General features: G+C 43.5%; 1 protein-coding gene and 1 pseudogene across 1 annotated transcript; both read left to right on the top strand.

The window, feature by feature from the left end:
- The first annotated feature begins 675 nt into the window (after positions 1-675).
- On the top strand, positions 676-795 carry LOC136642719 (5S ribosomal RNA; annotated as a pseudogene).
- Positions 796-9,314: 8,519 nt separating this feature from the next.
- Positions 9,315-10,250, top strand: LOC136639008 (olfactory receptor 2T2-like). The gene has a single exon (XM_066613035.1). It carries the CDS (start codon positions 9,315-9,317, stop codon positions 10,248-10,250), a length of 936 nt encoding a protein of 311 aa, XP_066469132.1.
- Positions 10,251-18,471: the final 8,221 nt, after the last annotated feature.

Raw genomic sequence — 18,471 nt, 5'->3', positions numbered from 1 at the left:
AAATAAATAAATAAAAGATTATCAAGTTGTGAGTTCCTGCACCTTTTTTTTTTTTTTTTTTTTTTTTTTTACAAAAAAAGCACTGCCACTTTCAACGAAAAGTCCACAAAGCGGTTTACGGAGAAAATAACTAAATGGCTCCCGGTTCCAGAAGGGCTCATGATCTAAAAAGATGCAAAACAACACCAGCAGACAGCCACTAGAAGACACTGCTGGGGTGAAGAGGGCCAGTTACTTTCCCCCTGCTTAATAAAACAGGAGCACCCACCTGAACATGTGTATCTTACCCAGCTAGCAGGGGTGGTGGTGGACCTCTCCAGCCTCACATTCCAGGACAAAGGTCCAAGATGGTGCCTCCTCATAGGATGCTGCTGACCCCCCGCATGCAAATCAGTTCACCTGGCTCACCTGAGGTTCATGAAGGCTCGCGCAACCGCAGGCTGCATTGGGGAGGCTTCCTGAGGCACCCCCGAGGCGTTAAACTGAGCTTCCGGCAAAATGGAATCACAGTTTCCAACCCCGTTGGGAGCCTCCAAGAGGCTTCCACGGGGTTTGAAAGGCTTGCACCTGGAGCATGTGCACCATCCTCCATAATGGGAGGTCTGCCACTGAGCAGGTTTAAATATTTGTAATTTGCCTGTTAAGAGTTTACTATAGAAAACCTACTATAGAAAACTATGTAGTAACTGTTACCCTGCACATGCCTGATCTCGTCTGATCTTGGAAGCTAAGCAGGGTCAGGCCTGGTTAGTACTTGGATGGGAGACCGCCTGGGAATACCGGGTGCTGTAGGCTTATACCATAGTCTTTCAAGACTGAAGGTTGCCAACCAAAACATGTTTGCCGCTGCTACATAATGAGCCTATTATGTGCTTCCAGGAGTCTGTCAAGGACCATAGAACAAGAAAGGGCCTTACCAGAGTATATTATTAGCCCGAGAATCTGTTTGAATTTGGTGTGATTGTCAGGTATCTCTTGTCTGGTTGCTGCTGTCTAGCATAATCTACCCTCTCCCCTCCCACCAGCACCTCGGCAGGCAATATTTTTGAGACGGACCAATAAATCAAAAAATGCTACAATCATAACATCAACAACCAACACATAACTTTATTTTTCCATATCAGGAGCAGGAGAGTGTTTGGATTCTTAAGGAACTAGATTTCCAACATGCAGTTGAAGAGACTTATAGTTCTAACACTATAGTTCTAACACTAACATAAAACCATGCTCTTGATCCTCTTGTCCCCTATTTCTGCAAGCCAGGACCTGAGTAAGCAGTGAAAGAAATGATACCAAGTCACAGAGCTGCCTGGAAGAATTTGTCCTGAACAGGAACATCAGTGCTCAGTTTGTGATGGCATGCAAAATCGCTGTACCACTGTACCACTTCACCTGGTCCACCAGAAGTAACTGGCGATTACATCATTGCCAGTTACTTCTGGGTTGGGAGGCCAGATGCGACACAACAAACACCAGGAAGAGGCTCAGGGTTGACTGAAGGGTTTTTTCAGATGTGGAAAAGCATCCTTTGAAGCATCCTACCACTGTTTGTTGTGTTGTGTTCCTGGTCTTGCTGCTGGCCGGCAGGTATCTGGGGTCACACGCGTACCACCAGATACCACCTCAAGTACTACTGGTGGTACCTATACCACTGGTTGAAAAACACAGGTCTAGATTCCATGACTCAAGTCTGAAACTGATATGACAACACTCTGCATCTGAATCTCTTTGTCTCTTGCATCTGCTTGCTATATAGCAGTGATTTTCAACCATTGTGCCATGGCACACTGGTGTGCCGCGAAGGGTCTGCAGGTGTGCCAAGGGAATTTGTGGAGGATCATTTATTATTAAGGCCACTGGGGGATGTGAGTCCCCCATCAGCACCATGATGTGCCTTGTCAATTGTTAAAGAACCGATGGTGTGCCTTGTCAATTTTAGCGTCAGTGTGCCCAGAGATGAAAAAGATTGAAAATCGCTGCTATATAGTATAAGCCTTCAAAGTCATGGAAGATAAAGCAAAATACAAATATTTTTAAATTAAATACTGTACTGTAATGTCAATGCAAATTACTTTTTTTTAATTTCCCCCCCGCAATCTGGGGAGGTAGAAAATTCAAGGAAAATTTAGACTTTAAGACCCACTTATAACCCCAAATCCCTCTAGCTAAAAAACGCATACCTTTATGTGTTCCTATCAGCAGCAGATGGAGCTGGGATCCTCAAGAAAGCAGAGTGGATTTCCAACGCAGCATGACTTGAAAAATCCCATACTTCTAATATTTTAAGAAAATTATATTCTTGATGCTCATCTGCCTTCTCTTTCTGGAAGTCAATGTATGGCTATCCCGTGAATGTCAGTTACGCTGAGTCACGGAGGTAGCAGTCAGACAGAGATTTAATCTATCGTTTCGTCTAATATGGATTACTGAGATGTCTTTATGCAATTATGAGATCTCAGTGCTACATTAAATTGCTGAAGCTCAGCTGCCAGTGACTTGAGCCCCTGTCTGGGGGGCAAAATGGGGTCTTTCAGCCCTTATAGGTTCTATGACTGTCGGCACCATGGTCCAATCCCTTGAGGAAAAGCTGTTCTTCAATGTATCAGGCCACAATAAGGATCACTGTTTATATCCCCCAGGCTGCCCAGTGTTTACAATGTCTGAAAAAATATTGTGGATGATTGCTGGCTTTTGGGGAGTTTGATCCCAAGACTTTAATTAAAGGTTTGTTGATGGAAACAGAAAATATCCCTGAAGAAAATTTAGCACTTTCAGGTACCTTGTATAATATTATACAATTCTTTTTATGAAGACTGCTCTGTATTTGCATGTTCGGTATAGCATGGGGGGGGGCATCTTGTCATATCCCTGAACCTGAGATGGCCATTTGCTAAGTTAGCCAAGGGTCCACTTCATTTTCAGTCTTCACAAGAATGACCCACTCTTTGGGGCTTCTTTAAATGCTCATCTGCCCACAGCCAGATGTGGGCAAAATAAACCATTATTCCAGTTGGCCATGTGCCAAAGAGGTCGAATTTTTTTTGCTCTACTTATGGCAAAAAAAAAGAGCTTGCAAAGGGGTTTCTACATGTTTCCAAAATATTAATTATGTGCTCACAGACAATTAGAATGAGTAGCCAAGTGAGACAATGATAGAGTCTCCATGTGACCACCTTGTAGAAGAAAGTGATAAACCCACCATGGGGCTGCTGCAGGTGGTCATGATGCAGGCTAAAGAAAAAGCCATAAGCCAAACACAAACAAATGTTATGCTAACAGACAGTGAAAGCAAATGATATGCCATGCTCACACATTATATGTTAGCAGCTTAATAGAGAAATGTTCAAATGTTTTAAAAGCCTATATGTGTTTAGCATGCCCACAAGCCAGCTAAAATCCATCTCTGAGTCTGAAGAAGACTGAAATTACAAGTGCAGGCTAATTGGCAGTTTTACTGAGATAGCAGAGGAATGTCTCCTTGGCCTTCCAAGCAGATAACACAAGGGAGTTTGGGGGAGAAATACATTCCCTCCCACTCTTATATAAAGACAAAGTTGCCAGAGAGCACCCAAGTCATTTAATCATTTATGTTAATAATGTTATATTATGAGTGAATTAATTTAAAACAAATGCTTAGTGTTTATGTTTGGAATAATAATAATAATAATAATAATAATAATAATAATAATAATAATAATAATAATAATAATAATAATAATAATAAACAACTTTATTTCTAGCCCGCCCTTCTCCCTAAAGGGACCCAGGGTGGCTTACAACATATTAAAAACAGATTAAAACATAATTTAACAACAGATAAAAACATATTAAAAACACATTAACAGAAACCATAAAAACAGTAGTCAGATAAAAGTCAGAATAAAAAGAGCATAAAACAGCAGTTCTTAGAGGAATCAGGCCTGTAAAAAACAACTAAAAGATGTATAAAAGCTGTTAAAAAGGCCATGAAGTCAGAAGGCTTGTTTAAACAGCAGAGTCTTCAGGCCTCGCCGAAAAGTCTCAAGAGAGGGAGCCATTCTCAGGTCAAGGGGAAGTCAAGCAAAATAGCTGGTACAGAATGGAGGGAACCTATTGCAGCCCCTGGCCCTTACTAGGGGGAAGGGGGTGAAAGTCCCCTTCCCTTCAGGAGGCCTCTGGGAGCCGCAGTGGTGCCACTGGATGCAGCGGTAGCCATTTTGGCCCACTGCACCCAGTGGAGCCTCTAGGGATAGGATTGGACTGTAAACCGTCGCCTACATACAGTATCAGAAATTCCAAATGTTAGTGTACAAAGTACTCCAGGGTTTTTGTTTTTTTTTCCTTTGGGGGCAAGGGGGAGTAATAGGCAGAAATTGAAGGTAGCACAGTCCTATGGCTGTTGGTTGGTGACCTTATGTTGAAGAAAATCCATCATAAATGTCTGTTCCAAGTGACTACTCTTGCGATGGTTCCTGTGGAGTCACGTTCTTTGAAAAATTTAACCAGAAAGGGTCATCTTTTTCTCTGTAAACCGCTTTGTGAACTTTTAGTTGAAAAGCAGTATATAAATACTGTTGTTATTATCATCATCATCATCATCATCATCATCTCTGAGTAACTTGCTGAAAAAGTCCTATCAAGTGGGTTTATTCAGGAACCCTAGAAATAAGGCGCTTGAAGAGGGAGATGATTCTGACATACAAAATTATGCAGGGGATGGATAAAGTGGATAGGGGGATGTTCTTTTTCCTCTCACACAACACCAGAACCAGGGGACATTCACTAAAATTGAGTGTTGGGAGAGTTCAGACAGGCAAAAGAAAATATTTCTTTACCCAGCATGTCATTAGTCTGTGGAACTCTGATGGCATCTGGCCTAGATGCCTTTAAAAGGGGATTTGACTAATTTCTGGAGGAAAAGTCCTTTGCAGGTTACAAGCTGTGATGGGTATGTGCAACCTCCTGAAGTTAGAAGTAGGCTACCTCAGAATGCCAGATGCAATGGAGGGCACCAGGATGTAGGTGTCTTGTGTGCTCCCTGAGGCATCTGGTGGGCCACTGTGAGATACAGGGAGCTGGACTAGATGGGCCTTTGGCCTGATCCAGCAGGGATGTTCTTAACCATCTTTCTGCTCATAAGGTCACCAGTTATTAAATCTGCATGAATGTGTCTACAAAATGATTTCACATGCTTGCATTCATGCGAATCATTTCATGAACCATCCCATCCAGGCAACACAATACCTTGGAATTGTACCCAAGGTCATGACTATACATTATGGTTCCTAGACAGTTGCCACTGAAAGAAGACCTTGCATCTCTTCCTCCTCACACCCAATAAGGCCAAATGCATGGTTTCATCATCTTGCAAGTTTTCCATCCTTCATTGTATTTCATTGGCTAAAGTTTGTGCAAAAGAGGAGGAAATTAACATAATTTTGCTTTATTAATTTTATTTATGTCACAGGGAGAAGGACAGCTGGTTTCTACAGCAGACTTGCAGTGGTTATATAATGGGTAGTTCTGACCAATATAGAAAACAGATGGAAATATTTTAAAATACAATTTTTTTTTTAAATCAGTTAAAAAATTAAAGGTAATGGAAGAAATTTTGAATCTGGTGCACAAGAATTTAGATCACAGCATGGCTGCCAGGATAGCCACACACAGAATATCCCTTTATGTATGTATGTATGTATCTCCTCTATGGAGAACTCGTGCAAGGAAAGCACCCTACAGGTAGATCACAGCTGCGATACAAGGACATCTGCAAGAGGGATCTGAAGGCCTTAGGAATGGACCTCAACAAGTGGGAAACCCTGGCCTCTGAGCGGCCCGCTTGGAGGCAGGCTGTGCAACATGGCCTTTCCCAGTTTGAAGAGACACTTGGCCAACAGTCTGAGGCTAAGAGGCAAAGAAGGAAGGCCCATAGCCAGGGAGACAGACCAGGGACAGACTGCACTTGCTCCCAGTGTGGAAGGGATTGTCACTCCCGAATCGGCATTTTCAGCCACACTAGACGCTGTTCCAGAACCACCTTTCAGAGCGCGATACCATAGTCTTTCAAGACTGAAGGTTGCCAACTAAAAAATGTATGTATGTATGTATGTCTCCCTTTATATATCAGTATCTTTCATATCCAAAAAAATGATAGTGTGTGACCCAGATCAGGTTGTTGGTATCAAAAAGTGGTACCAAAATAACTGTCTATATATACAATATAAAGGGATACATACATACATACATACATACATACATACATACATACATACATACATAAAGAAATATATGCAAGTTCTCTTTTTTTGCCATAAGTAGTACAACCATTTGACCTCTTTGGCACATGGCCAACTGGAATAACGGTTTATTTTGCCCACATCTGGCTGTGGGCAGATGAACATGTAAAGAAGCCCCAAAGAGTGGGTCATTCTTGTGAAGACTGAAAATGAAGTGGACCCTTGGCTAACTTAGCAAATATCCATCTCAGGTTCAGGGATATGACAAGATGCCCCCCCCCCCCCCGATGCTATACCGAACATACAAATACAGAGCAGTCTTCATAAAAAGAATTGTATAGTATTATACAAGGTACCTGAAAGTGCTAAATTTTCTTCAGGGATATTTTCTGTTTCCATCAACAAACCTTTAATTAAAGTCTTGGGATCAAACTCCCCAAAAGCCAGCAATCATCCACAATATTTTTTCAGCCATTGTAAACAATGGGCAGTCTGGGGGATATAAACAGTGATCCTTATTGTGGCCTGATACATTGAAGAACAAGGGATTGGACCATGGTGCCGATGGTCATAGAACCTATAGGGGCTGAAAGACCCCATTTTGCCCCCCAGACAGGGGCTCAAGTCATTGGCAGCTGAGATGCAGCAATATAATGTAGCACTGAGATCTCATTATTTCATAAAGACATCTCAGTAATCCATATTAGACAAAACGATAGATTAAATCTCTGTCTGACTGCTACCCCCGTGACTCAGCATAACTGACATTCACGGGATAGCCATACATTGACTTCCAGAAAGAGAAGGCAGATGAGCATCAAGAACATGATTTTCTTAAAATATTAGAAGTATGGGATTTTTCAAGTCATGCTGCGTTGGAAATCCACTCTGCTTTCCTGAGGATCCCAGCTCCATCTGCTGCTGATAGGGACACATAAAGGTATGCGTTTTTTAGCTAGAGGGATTTGGGGTTATGCGTGGGTCTTAAAGTCTAAATCTTCCTTGAATTTTCCACCTCCCCAGATTGTGGGGGGAAAATAAAAAAAAGTAATTTGCATTGACATTACAGTAGAGTATTTAATTTAAAAATATTTGTATTTTGCTTTATCTTCCATGACTCTGAAGGCTTATACTATATAGCAGTGATTTTCAATCTTTTTCATCTCTGGGCACACTGACGCTAAAATTGACAAGGCACACCATTGGTTCTTTAACAATTGACAAGGCACATCGTGCTGCTGCTGGGGGGCTCACATCCCCCAATGGCCTTAATAATAAATGACCCTCCACAAATTCCCGTGGCACACCTGCAGACCCTTTGTGGCACACCAGTGTGCCATGGCACAGTGGTTGAAAATCACTGCTATATAGCAACCAGATACAAGAGACAAAGAGATTCAGATGCAGAGTGTGGTCATATCAGTTTCAGTCATGGGATCTAGACCAGTGTTTTTCAACCAGTGGTATGGGTACCACCAGTCGTACTTGAGGTGGTGTCTGGTGGTACTTGTGTGACCCCAGATACCTGCCGGCCAGCAGCAAGACCAGGAACACAACACAACAAACAGTGGTAGGATGCTTCAAAGGATGCTTTTCCACATCTGAAAAAACCCTTCAGTCAACCCTGAGCCTCTTCCTGGTGTTTGTTGTGTCGCATCTGGCCTCCCAACCCAGAAGTAACTGGCAATGATGTAATCGCCAGTTACTTCTGGTGGACCAGGTGAAGTGGTACAGTGGTACAGCAATTTTGCATGCCATCACAAACTGAGCACTGATGTTCCTGTTCAGGACAAATTCTTCCAGGCAGCTCTGTGACTTGGTATCAACCGTTTCATGCTTTGCATGCAGTCATAGGGGATAGAAGGATAGGTGAGGATAGGATTGCAGCATAAATTGATTATGATATTGCTTGACAGATTGAGCATTTTTATGCTTAGTCTGCACTTCCTTTAAGATGTGAAAGGTTTCAGGTTGTGTTCGCATTCCAGTAAGCAGCCTGCAATTCAGCAAATGACAGATGATTATTCTGACACCAGGCATATCCCTGCCAATATTTAGTCCTGTTCATTTCCAAAGGAGAGAGAAATGGGATAGTCACATACTTGAGAGTAAGCCCCATTGAACCCATTGCAATTTGCTGCACAGTAAACGTATGTACCATACTGTGCTTTTAGAGTGCTGAACTTTGGCTTTACTGTACCCATCATCATTACGATCATCACCACCACCACCACCTCTCCTGGCAAGACATTCTCAATTCATTCCCATGACAGGAGGTTTACCAATTGACCAAAAAAGGGTGTGGGGGGGGGGAGACCACAGAGATTGTGCTGAAGAACTTAGCCGCAGAAACATGCAAGCATTGACACTTGTCAGTAGTTGTTAAAAACATTTTTTAAGTGGCTGGTGGAATACTTGCCAAAGGGCATCTTAAACAATATGTTCCACTCCATTGCAGTGAATGGGGAAGGTAATACATAGAAGAGCTTCACATCTCTATTGTGTGCACCTGGGGCTCTCACAATGCCTACCTTCAAAATCTGCCATACACTGAATCAGACCATCAGTCCACCAGGGCCAGTACTGTTAACTCAGACCAGTAGTGCCTGTCCACAATTTTACACAGAAAATGTCTTCGTCCTACCTGGAGATGCTACAGATTACAATTGGGACTTTCTGCATGGAAAGCAAGAGCTCAGCCCCCTGAGCTATAGCACTTCCCTCCCTCTCCACTCAACCAAAATAGCACTATAATCTTAAAAGATTTATTTGAATTGACGTGATTTCATTAATTGTCTGATAAAACAATTCCACAGTGAAGAAAACTCAGGGAGAACACCTTTTGATCAAGACATTTGAGATTTCTGGAGTCTCCCCAGCCCATCCCAACTCTCAGTCTGAGATCCATGTGGCCACGCTTGCATGGAACTGAAAGGAAATTATGCAGCACATTAATTCTCAGTGCCAATGTGGCAAGTTTGAAATGGTATTTTAAAAACTGACCATGAAACGAACCTTTTTGGGTTAACTAAGATTTGTGTATGTGGCTTTTACAGTTATTACTATCTCAACAATATTGTTCTTCTGTCTTCAGGGGCAATGGAAAAAGCAAATGGGACGTCATGGACCGAGTTTCTTCTTGTGGGGCTTGTACATCTAAAGACGCCTACTGTTTTCTTTGCTATAGTGCTTTTTATGGCCTTCATTGCTCTGTTGGGGAACTCTCTCCTCCTGTTCCTTATCCAGATTGATTCCACCCTTCATACTCCAATGTACTTTTTCCTGAGTCAACTGTCCTGCATGGATATGGGTCAGATCTTCATTGTGTTCCCTAAAATGTCAGTGAGCTTTTTAACACAGAGATACGCAATTTCACTCTCAGGGTGTGTGGCCCAGATTTTTCTCACTCTGACCATGGGGAGCTCAGAAAGCTTTGTCTTGGCTGTCATGTCATATGATAGGTATGTGGCCATCTGTAGGCCCTTGCAATACCCAGTCCTCATGAGGAGAACCATCTGCATTATCATGACAGTGGGGATCTGGTCTTCATCATCACTCATCATCCTGGTCATTGCCGTTTATGTACAATCTCTTCTCTACTGTGGGTCAAATGTGATTGACCATTTCTTTTGTGAGCTTCCAGCTCTCCTGAAGTTATCCTGCACTGACACATCTGCATTTGAAAAAGTCATATACTTTGACAATGTGGTGGTAATTTTTCTCCCCATCTTAGTAATCCTTTCTTCGTACATAGCCATCCTTGTGCAAGTTTTGAGCATGCGCTCAACTGAAGGAAGGCACAAGGCCTTAGGGACCTGCTTGTCTCACTTGATTGTGGTGAGTATCTTTCTTGGGGCAGCAATACTGACCTACACTGTTCCTGTATCCTCTTATTCATCACAAAGGTCCATGATTAACTCTGTGTTCACCACTGTTGTCCCCCCAATGCTGAACCCTTTTATATACAGCCTGCGGAATCGGGATGTGATTGCAGCGCTGAAAAAGGTCTTTATAAAATGCAGACCTCAGAAATGATACATTCCGTTTGCTTAATTATTGTTCAAAATTTTAAGCTGTGACAATAAAATTTATCAAACATTTGTATAATGGACAGAGAACAATTATGCACATTTGTATCAATATTGTGCATTTCCAAAATAAATTTAAAAAAAGATTCTATGGTAAATTTTTCTTTACATCATCTCCCATCTCTTTCACTTACAGAGCAATTCTATGCATATTTACTCAGAAGTAAGAACCAGAATATTCAGAGGAGCTTACTCTCAGGAAAGCGTGCATAGAACTGCAATCTTAATTTATATAAATGAATGGTTTGCTCCACTAATCCGTTCTTGTAATTGGTTTTGCAAAGCACACTGAAGGCCTAATCCTATCTAACTAACTGTCCAGCACCAATGCAATCACAATGCAGCCTCAATATAAGGGAAAAAATGATCCCTTACCTTGAGGAGGTCTCCCTTACTGCCCTGCCCACTGCAGGTTGCACTGCATGCCCCATTGGCATGGGTGCAAAAGCACTGGATAGGATTGTGCCCTGAATATTTTTCATGAGAAATGGTATATGCTGCCATGATGCCCTGTGGAATGGGCTCTGCCAGCTTGTAGGAAGGAACTGAAACTGCAATCCTATGTGTACTTTCCTGGGAGTAAGCTCCATTGTAAAAATGGAACTTACTTCTCAGTAGATCTGCATAGGATTGCAGTGTATCTCTTCTGATGCTTCCTTGCAGCTTACATATTCAGCAAAGGGCTTTTGAGATCTGTGGTACTGTTGCAAGGCAAATCAGCAACTCAGATAAGCAACTCAGAACAACTCAGTACACAGGGATGAAGGTTCACAGGCTTTTATTGAATTGTATACAGTTGGTCCATGGGACTCATGTCCAAAGCATGGACCCGTCTGAACACTGGTCCTTAACTTTTATACCACACACTCCTTTGTCTGAAAATCTAGACTTCTCATTCGCTGAAAGTTTGACATCATAAATGGGGCTCTAGATAATAATAGGCTCTAGATAAAATATCATTTACATAAAAGATAGAAAATAGGTGGGCAACAAGTGAGCAAAACCATTGATCGGCTCTTATTTACATGCAGGTGGGGTTTCATCTTAAAACTTAGCCAAAATTACACAATTTCCAAAAGTTTTCAAAAACCAGTAGGGTTCACTGTAACATCCTCATTAAAGAGAACACAAAAACACTTAAACACGGGCATGAACACTTATTTGGTAGAACTTCTGATCCATTTATTGACATATATTCCTCTCAAACCCTTCCTAATTAGAATGGCCTTACTTGAGCCACCCATCTTATCTCTTCTGCATCTCTTCTCCTGGTTTTAGTAAAACACTGTGGGGCTCTCTGCCAACCTCTGTTAAGCAAGGTCCTTTAAACTTCCTTTTAACAAGTTTTACTCTATGTCTTAATTCTATTTGTGACTACTGTGACCAGTTACTTATTAAGGGATATAGTGGTGTATATCTTTGCCAAGAAGTGACCTCTTCCCTTCATTGGTTGCCTAGCACCTGTTAAAGTGTAATCCCTTTGAGCTAATTTTGTGATTTTTCATATATTTTAACATAAAACAAGCCATACTTTCACTGCATCACATTTTCCTTTTAAGAAATCCTTCTCCCATTTACCTTCAAACAAGTTACTCAGACATTACATGCCAGGCAAACTGCTTTCTCCCTCTCTATCTCTCTCTCTGCACCTTCCTAATCAAACCTGCACCAACCCCCTTTAACATTCATTTCTCAATTTCAGTTATAATTCAAACAAAGACTGATTCTCAAGAATGTTCTTGGTTATCTAATTAAATATATTCTTTTTCTAAATTAGTCTCTTGCAGGTGTCTGTGTCCAGCTAGCTAAACGCTATATAGTTTGCCAAAAAGCCTTGCCAACTGATAAGCCTTCCCTGCAATACTAAGGCTTTTCTTACTTCTAATGACTACTTCTAGTGAGCGCAACCTGCAGGTCCTCCGAACTGCTCGCAGCAAAGTCCAACAGACTGCCAGGAGATGTGCTAACGACTACTGGCTCCAGCTCTGTTCCGAGATACAGATAGCAGCTGACACGGGCAACATCAAGGGGATGTATGATGGTATCAAGCAGGCCCTAGGTCCAACACAGAAGAAAATTGCCCCTCTGAAGTCTGCCACAGGTGAGGTCATCCAGGATCGGGCGCAGCAGATGGAACGCTGGGTGCAGCACTACTCTGAGCTATATTCCAGAGAAAATGTAGTCACCGAAGAAGCACTGAACAACATTGAGTGCCTGCCTGTGCTGGAGGAGCTTGACAGTGAACCAACCCTAGAAGAACTTCACGTGGCCCTGGACTCCCTTGCCTTTGGCAAGGCACCTGGAAAAGACAGCATCCCTGCTGAAGTCCTAAAATGCTGCAAAGAGATCATCGTCACTGAGCTGCATGAAATCCTCTGTCTCTGCTGGAGAGAAGGTGGAGTACCTCAAGACATGAGGGATGCAAACATCATCACGCTGTACAAGAACAAAGGTGACAGGGGTGACTGCAACAACTACCGCGGCATCTCTCTCCTTAGCGTTGTAGGAAAGCTGTTTGCCCGAGTTGTACTAAAGAGGCTCCAGGTACTTGCAGAGAGCGTCTATCCAGAATCGCAGTGTGGATTCTGAGCCAACAGGTCCACCACTGATATGGTATTCTCCCTTAGACAACTGCAGGAGAAATGCAGGGAACAACGACAGCCACTCTTTATAGCCTTCATAGATCTCACAAAGGCTTTCGACCTGGTCAGCAGAGACGGCCTCTTCAAGATTCTCCCCAAGACTGGATGTCCACCCAGGCTCCTCAGCATCATCAGATCTTTCCACAAGGACATGAAGGGCACTGTTGTCTTCGATGGCTCCACATCAGACCCTTTTGACATCCGAAGCGGAGTGAAGCAGGGCTGTGTTCTTGCACCAACCTTGTTTGGGATTTTCTTCGCTGTCCTGCTGAAGCAGGCCTTTGGAACTGCAACAGAAGGCATCTATCTCCGGACCAGATCAGACGGAAAGCTCTTCAACCTCTCCAGACTGAGAGCAAAATCCAAAGTCCAGCTGAAATGTCTGTGTGACTTCCTCTTTGCCGACGATGCAGCTGTCACTACCCACTCTGCCAAAGATCTCCAGCAGCTCATGGATCGTTTTAGCAAGGCCTGCCAAGATTTTGGACTGACAATCAGCCTGAAGAAAACACAGGTCATGGGTCAGGATGTGGACTCACCTCCCTGCATTACAATCTCTGAGCATGAACTGGAGGTTGTCCATGACTTTGTGTACCTTGGCTCAACGATCTCCGACACTCATTCTCTCGATACCGAGCTAAACAAGCGCATCGGTAAAGCAGCTACCACGTTTTCCAGACTCACAAAGAGAGTCTGGTCCAACAAGAAGCTGACGGAACATACCAAGATCCAGGTCTACAGAGCTTGCGTCCTGAGTACACTTCTGTACTGCAGCAAGTCATGGACTCCTCGCTCACAACAGGAGAGGAAACTGAGCGCTTTCCACATGCGCTGCCTCCGACGCATCCTCGGCATCACCTGGCAGGACAAAGTTCCAAACAACACAGTCCTGGAACGTGCTGGAATCCCTAGCATGTATTCACTGCTGAAACAGAGACGCCTGCGTTGGCTTGGTCATGTTGTGAGAATGGATGATGGCCGGATCCCAAAGGATCTCCTCTATGGAGAACTCGTGCAAGGAAAGCGCCCTACAGGTAGACCACAGCTGCGATACAAGGACATCTGCAAGAGGGATCTGAAGGCCTTAGGGATGGACCTCAACAAGTGGGAAACCCTGGCCTCTGAGCGGCCCGCTTGGAGGCAGGCTGTGCAGCATGGCCTTTCCCAGTTTGAAGAGACACTTTGCCAACAGTCTGAGGCTAAGAGGCAAAGAAGGAAGGCCCATAGCCAGGGAGACAGACCAGGGACAGACTGCACTTGCTCCCGGTGTGGAAGGGATTGTCACTCCCGGATTGGCCTTTTCAGCCACACTAGACGCTGTGCCAGAACCACCTTTCAGAGCGCGATACCATAGTCTTTCGAGACTGAAGGTTGCCAATACAATACAATACAAAATGACTACAATGTTGCATATATGTGTTTTCTCAGCTTGTGATATCTTGGCTGGCCGTATACTTCTGCCAAGAAGGAGTTTATCAGTCTTTGAGATACAGCTCCCTTTTCCAAATTCCAAAAAGTATCAATGCAAGACTTTGAGGCCCCAAGGTCTCAGCTAGCAAAACAGCTTTCTAAGCAGCTTTTTCTGTGGGACTAACTTATGATTTTTAGATGAGAACAGCTTTCACTACTCTATGTGCCTTTATGCTTTAAAATAATTCTTTCTACGCTGCTTATACTTTACTGGGCTATCCAGTGACTTTATAGTCTAGGGTCAAAGGTCAACGTGCCTCAGTACCATCTCCAGTTTTCTCATTGACAATATTTTTAAAGTTCCATCACTTACATGTCCAGGACACTATTTATTTATTGGCAACCTTCAGTCTCGAAAGACTATGGTATCGCGCTCTGAAAGGTGGTTCTGGCACAGTGTCTAGTGTGGCTGAAAAGGCCAATCCGGGAGTGACAATTTTGAGGGCTTCCTCAAAATTTATCAAACATTTGTATAATGGACAGAGAACAATTATGCACATTTGTATCAATATTGTGCATTTCCAAAATAAATTTTAAAAAAGATTCTATGGTAAATTTTTCTTTACATCATCTCCCATCTCTTTCACTTACAGAGCAATTCTATGCATATTTACTCAGAAGTAAGAACCAGAATATTCAGAGGAGCTTACTCTCAGGAAAGCGTGCATAGGACTGCAATCTTAATTTATATAAATGAATGGTTTGCTCCACTAATCCGTTCTTGTAATTGGTTTTGCAAAGCACACTGAAGGCCTAATCCTATCTAACTAACTGTCCAGCACCAATGCAATCACAATGCAGCCTCAATATAAGGGAAAAAATGATCCCTTACCTTGAGGAGGTCTCCCTTACTGCCCTGCCCACTGCAGGTTGCACTGCATGCCCCATTGGCATGGGTGCAAAAGCACTGGATAGGATTGTGCCCTGAATATTTTTCATGAGAAATGGTATATGCTGCCATGATGCCCTGTGGAATGGGCTCTGCTGAAACTGCAATCCTATGTGTACTTTCCTGGGAGTAAGCTCCATTGTAAAAATGGGACTTACTTCTGAGTAGATCTGCATAGGATTGCAGTGTATCCCTTCTGATGCTTCCTTGCAGCTTACATATTCAGCAAAGGGCTTTTGAGATCTGTGGTACTGTTGCAAGGCAAATCAGCAACTCAGATAAGCAACTCAGAACAACTCAGTACACAGGGATGAAGGTTCACAGGCTTTTATTGAATTGTATACAGTTGGTCCACGGGACTCATGTCCAAAGCATGGACCCCGTCTGAACGCTGGTCCTTAACTTTTATACCACACACTCCTTTGTCTGAAAATCTAGACTTCTCATTCGCTGAAAGTTTGACATCATAAATGGGGCTCTAGATAATAATAGGCTCTAGATAAAATATCATTTACATAAAAGATAGAAAATAGGTGGGCAACAAGTGAGCAAAACCATTGATCGGCTCTTATTTACATACAGGTGGGGTTTCATCTTAAAACTTAGCCAAAATTACACAATTTCCAAAAGTTTTCAAAAACCAGTAGGGTTCACTGTAACATCCTCATTAAAGAGAACACAAAAACACTTAAACACGGGTATGAACACTTATTTGGTAGAACTTCTGATCCATTTATTGACATATATTCCTCTCAAACCCTTCCTAATTAGGATGGCCTTACTTGAGCCACCCATCTTATCTCTTCTGCATCTCTTCTCCTGGTTTTAGTAAAACACTGTGGGGGCTCTCTGCCAACCTCTGTTAAGCAAGGTCCTTTAAACTTCCTTTTAACAAGTTTTACTCTATGTCTTAATTCTATTTGTGACTACTGTGACCAGTTACTTATTAAGGGGTATAGTGGTGTATATCTTTGCCAAGAAGTGACCTCTTCCCTTCATTGGTTGCCTAGCACCTGTTAAAGTGTAATCCCTTTGAGCTAATTTTGTGATTTTTCATATATTTTAACATAAAACAAGCCATACTTTCACTGCATCACATTTTCCTTTTAAGAAATCCTTCCCCCATTTACCTTCAAACAAGTTACTCAGACATTACATGCCAGGCAAACTGCTTTCTCCCTCTCTATCTCTCTCTCTGCACCTTCCTAATCAAACCTGCACCAACCCCCTTTAACATTCATTGCTCCATTTCAGTTATAATTCAAACAAAGACTGATTCTCAAGAATGTTCTTGGTTATCTGATTAAATATATTCTTTTTCTAAATTAGTCTCTTGTAGGTGTCTGTGTCCAGCTAGCTAAACGCTATATAGTTTGCCAAAAAGCCTTGCCAACTGATAAGCCTTCCCTGCAATACTAAGGCTTTTCTTACTTCTAATGACTACAATGTTGCATATATGTGTTTTCTCAGCTTGTGATATCTTGGCTGGCCGTATACTTCTGCCAAGAAGGAGTTTATCTGTCTTTGAGATACAGCTCCCTTTTCCAAATTCCAAAAAGTATCAACGCAAGACTTTGAGGCCCCAAGGTCTCAGCTAGCAAAACAGCTTTCTAAGCAGCTTTTTCTGTGAGACTAACTTATGATTTTTAGATGAGAACAGCTTTCACTACTCTATGTGCCTTTATGCTTTAAAATAATTCTTTCTACGCTGCTTATACTTTACTGGGCTATCCAGTGACTTTACAGTCTAGGGTCAAAGGTCAACGTGCCTCAGTACCATCTCCAGTTTTCTCATTGACAATATTTTTAAAGTTCCATCACTTACATGTCCAGGACACTAGCAGAACACAAACAAGCTTATCTGAGTGGTTAATGAGCTATGTCTCTAGTCAAAAATGGGTAAATAATACCCAAGATACTTTATTTCTAATTAGTAAAAGTTTTGCACAGACGTTTTGGAAAATATATGGACCAAACTCAAATTAGTGTAATGGCAACTAATTGCATCAGTTGCTGACTTTGTTCTGTGGTGCAGGGAGGGACCTCTGGGCGGTACCAGAAACCTCTGCCCCCAGGCGGGCATGCACCCGACTCCAAGTCGCGCCCCGCTGCTGGGACGGCGCATCTCATCCATGTCTATCCCTTAAGGGGAAGGCAGCTGGATCGCGGACTGCGCCACCTCGAGCCGCTGAGCCTCTGAGGTGTGCCCCGCGGTCCCGGCCAGGGCCCCGTCTACGTCCTCGTGCTGCTGAGCCCCTGAGGACTGAAATAGGGTACCGCCCTGCCTATGCCGCTTGAAGGTGCATGCCAAAAGTCCCATTCACGCCTCCTAACCCGCACCACCTGCCACAAGAAGGGGTCAGCCTAGCGTTTGACCCCCCCCCCGCTCCCAACCAGGGGGAGAAGCGCCTTAAGGCCATCCTGCAGGTCTCTCAGAAAGATGTCCGCCCTCTGCTCAGACAAGTGCAGCCATCTCCTCTGTAGAGAGCAGGCATTGAGAAGGCAATGACTGGATGCACAATGACCCGTCCACCGGTCCATGCCACAAACTGGCCTATCTGTTTGGCAACTTTCCACCTCATCCTCTCCACCTCAGCACAGTGGCTGGCACCATGCCACACCTGCTGCTGTAGGAGTCCAACCAGACCATCGTGATGCCGGGCAGCCAACCCTGAAGGGTGGCGAGCTCCTTGCCTGCTCTGGGCCTGAGCGGCAACCCGGACCTCCCACACAGATCATTTTTGCACAGGTGGATCACCAATATGTCAGACGACAAGTTCTCCTTCAATTACTCCGCCATTGCGGGTAGCAGCTGGCCCCACCACATCCCCTGCTTGGCCAGTCAGCCAACTTGCATGGCAGGGCTGTGCCTGAGCTGCGTTCCAAAATGCCTCATGGCTGCCCACTTGCGGGCCCAAACTACCATGGAATGGCCACAGACAGTTCATGAACCAGCTTCTCACCACATCCTGCAGAAGAAGTTATTGCCACAACCCCTGCCCGTTGCAGCATCCCCCCATAAAAGGGGGGTGCCAATGAAGGAGCCTGCCTCTAAAAGATCCGAATGTAGCGCCTATAAGCTGTAGAGCGCCAAGGTCCTACCTGGAATGAAGGCTATACTCCTTTGGCTGCAACTCCAGGGCTATGAGGGCATGCGAAAAGACCAC

This window comes from Tiliqua scincoides, chromosome 2 (assembly GCF_035046505.1).
Source record: "Tiliqua scincoides isolate rTilSci1 chromosome 2, rTilSci1.hap2, whole genome shotgun sequence".
Classification (NCBI taxonomy): domain Eukaryota; kingdom Metazoa; phylum Chordata; class Lepidosauria; order Squamata; family Scincidae; genus Tiliqua; species Tiliqua scincoides.
This window is presented reverse-complemented; position numbering and strand designations above follow the sequence as displayed.

What these genes read in the sequence shown, in the direction of transcription:
- LOC136639008 (XM_066613035.1), top strand. Translation starts at nt 9,315, where the DNA reads ATGGAAAAAGCAAATGGGACGTCATGGACCGAGTTTCTTCTTGTGGGG.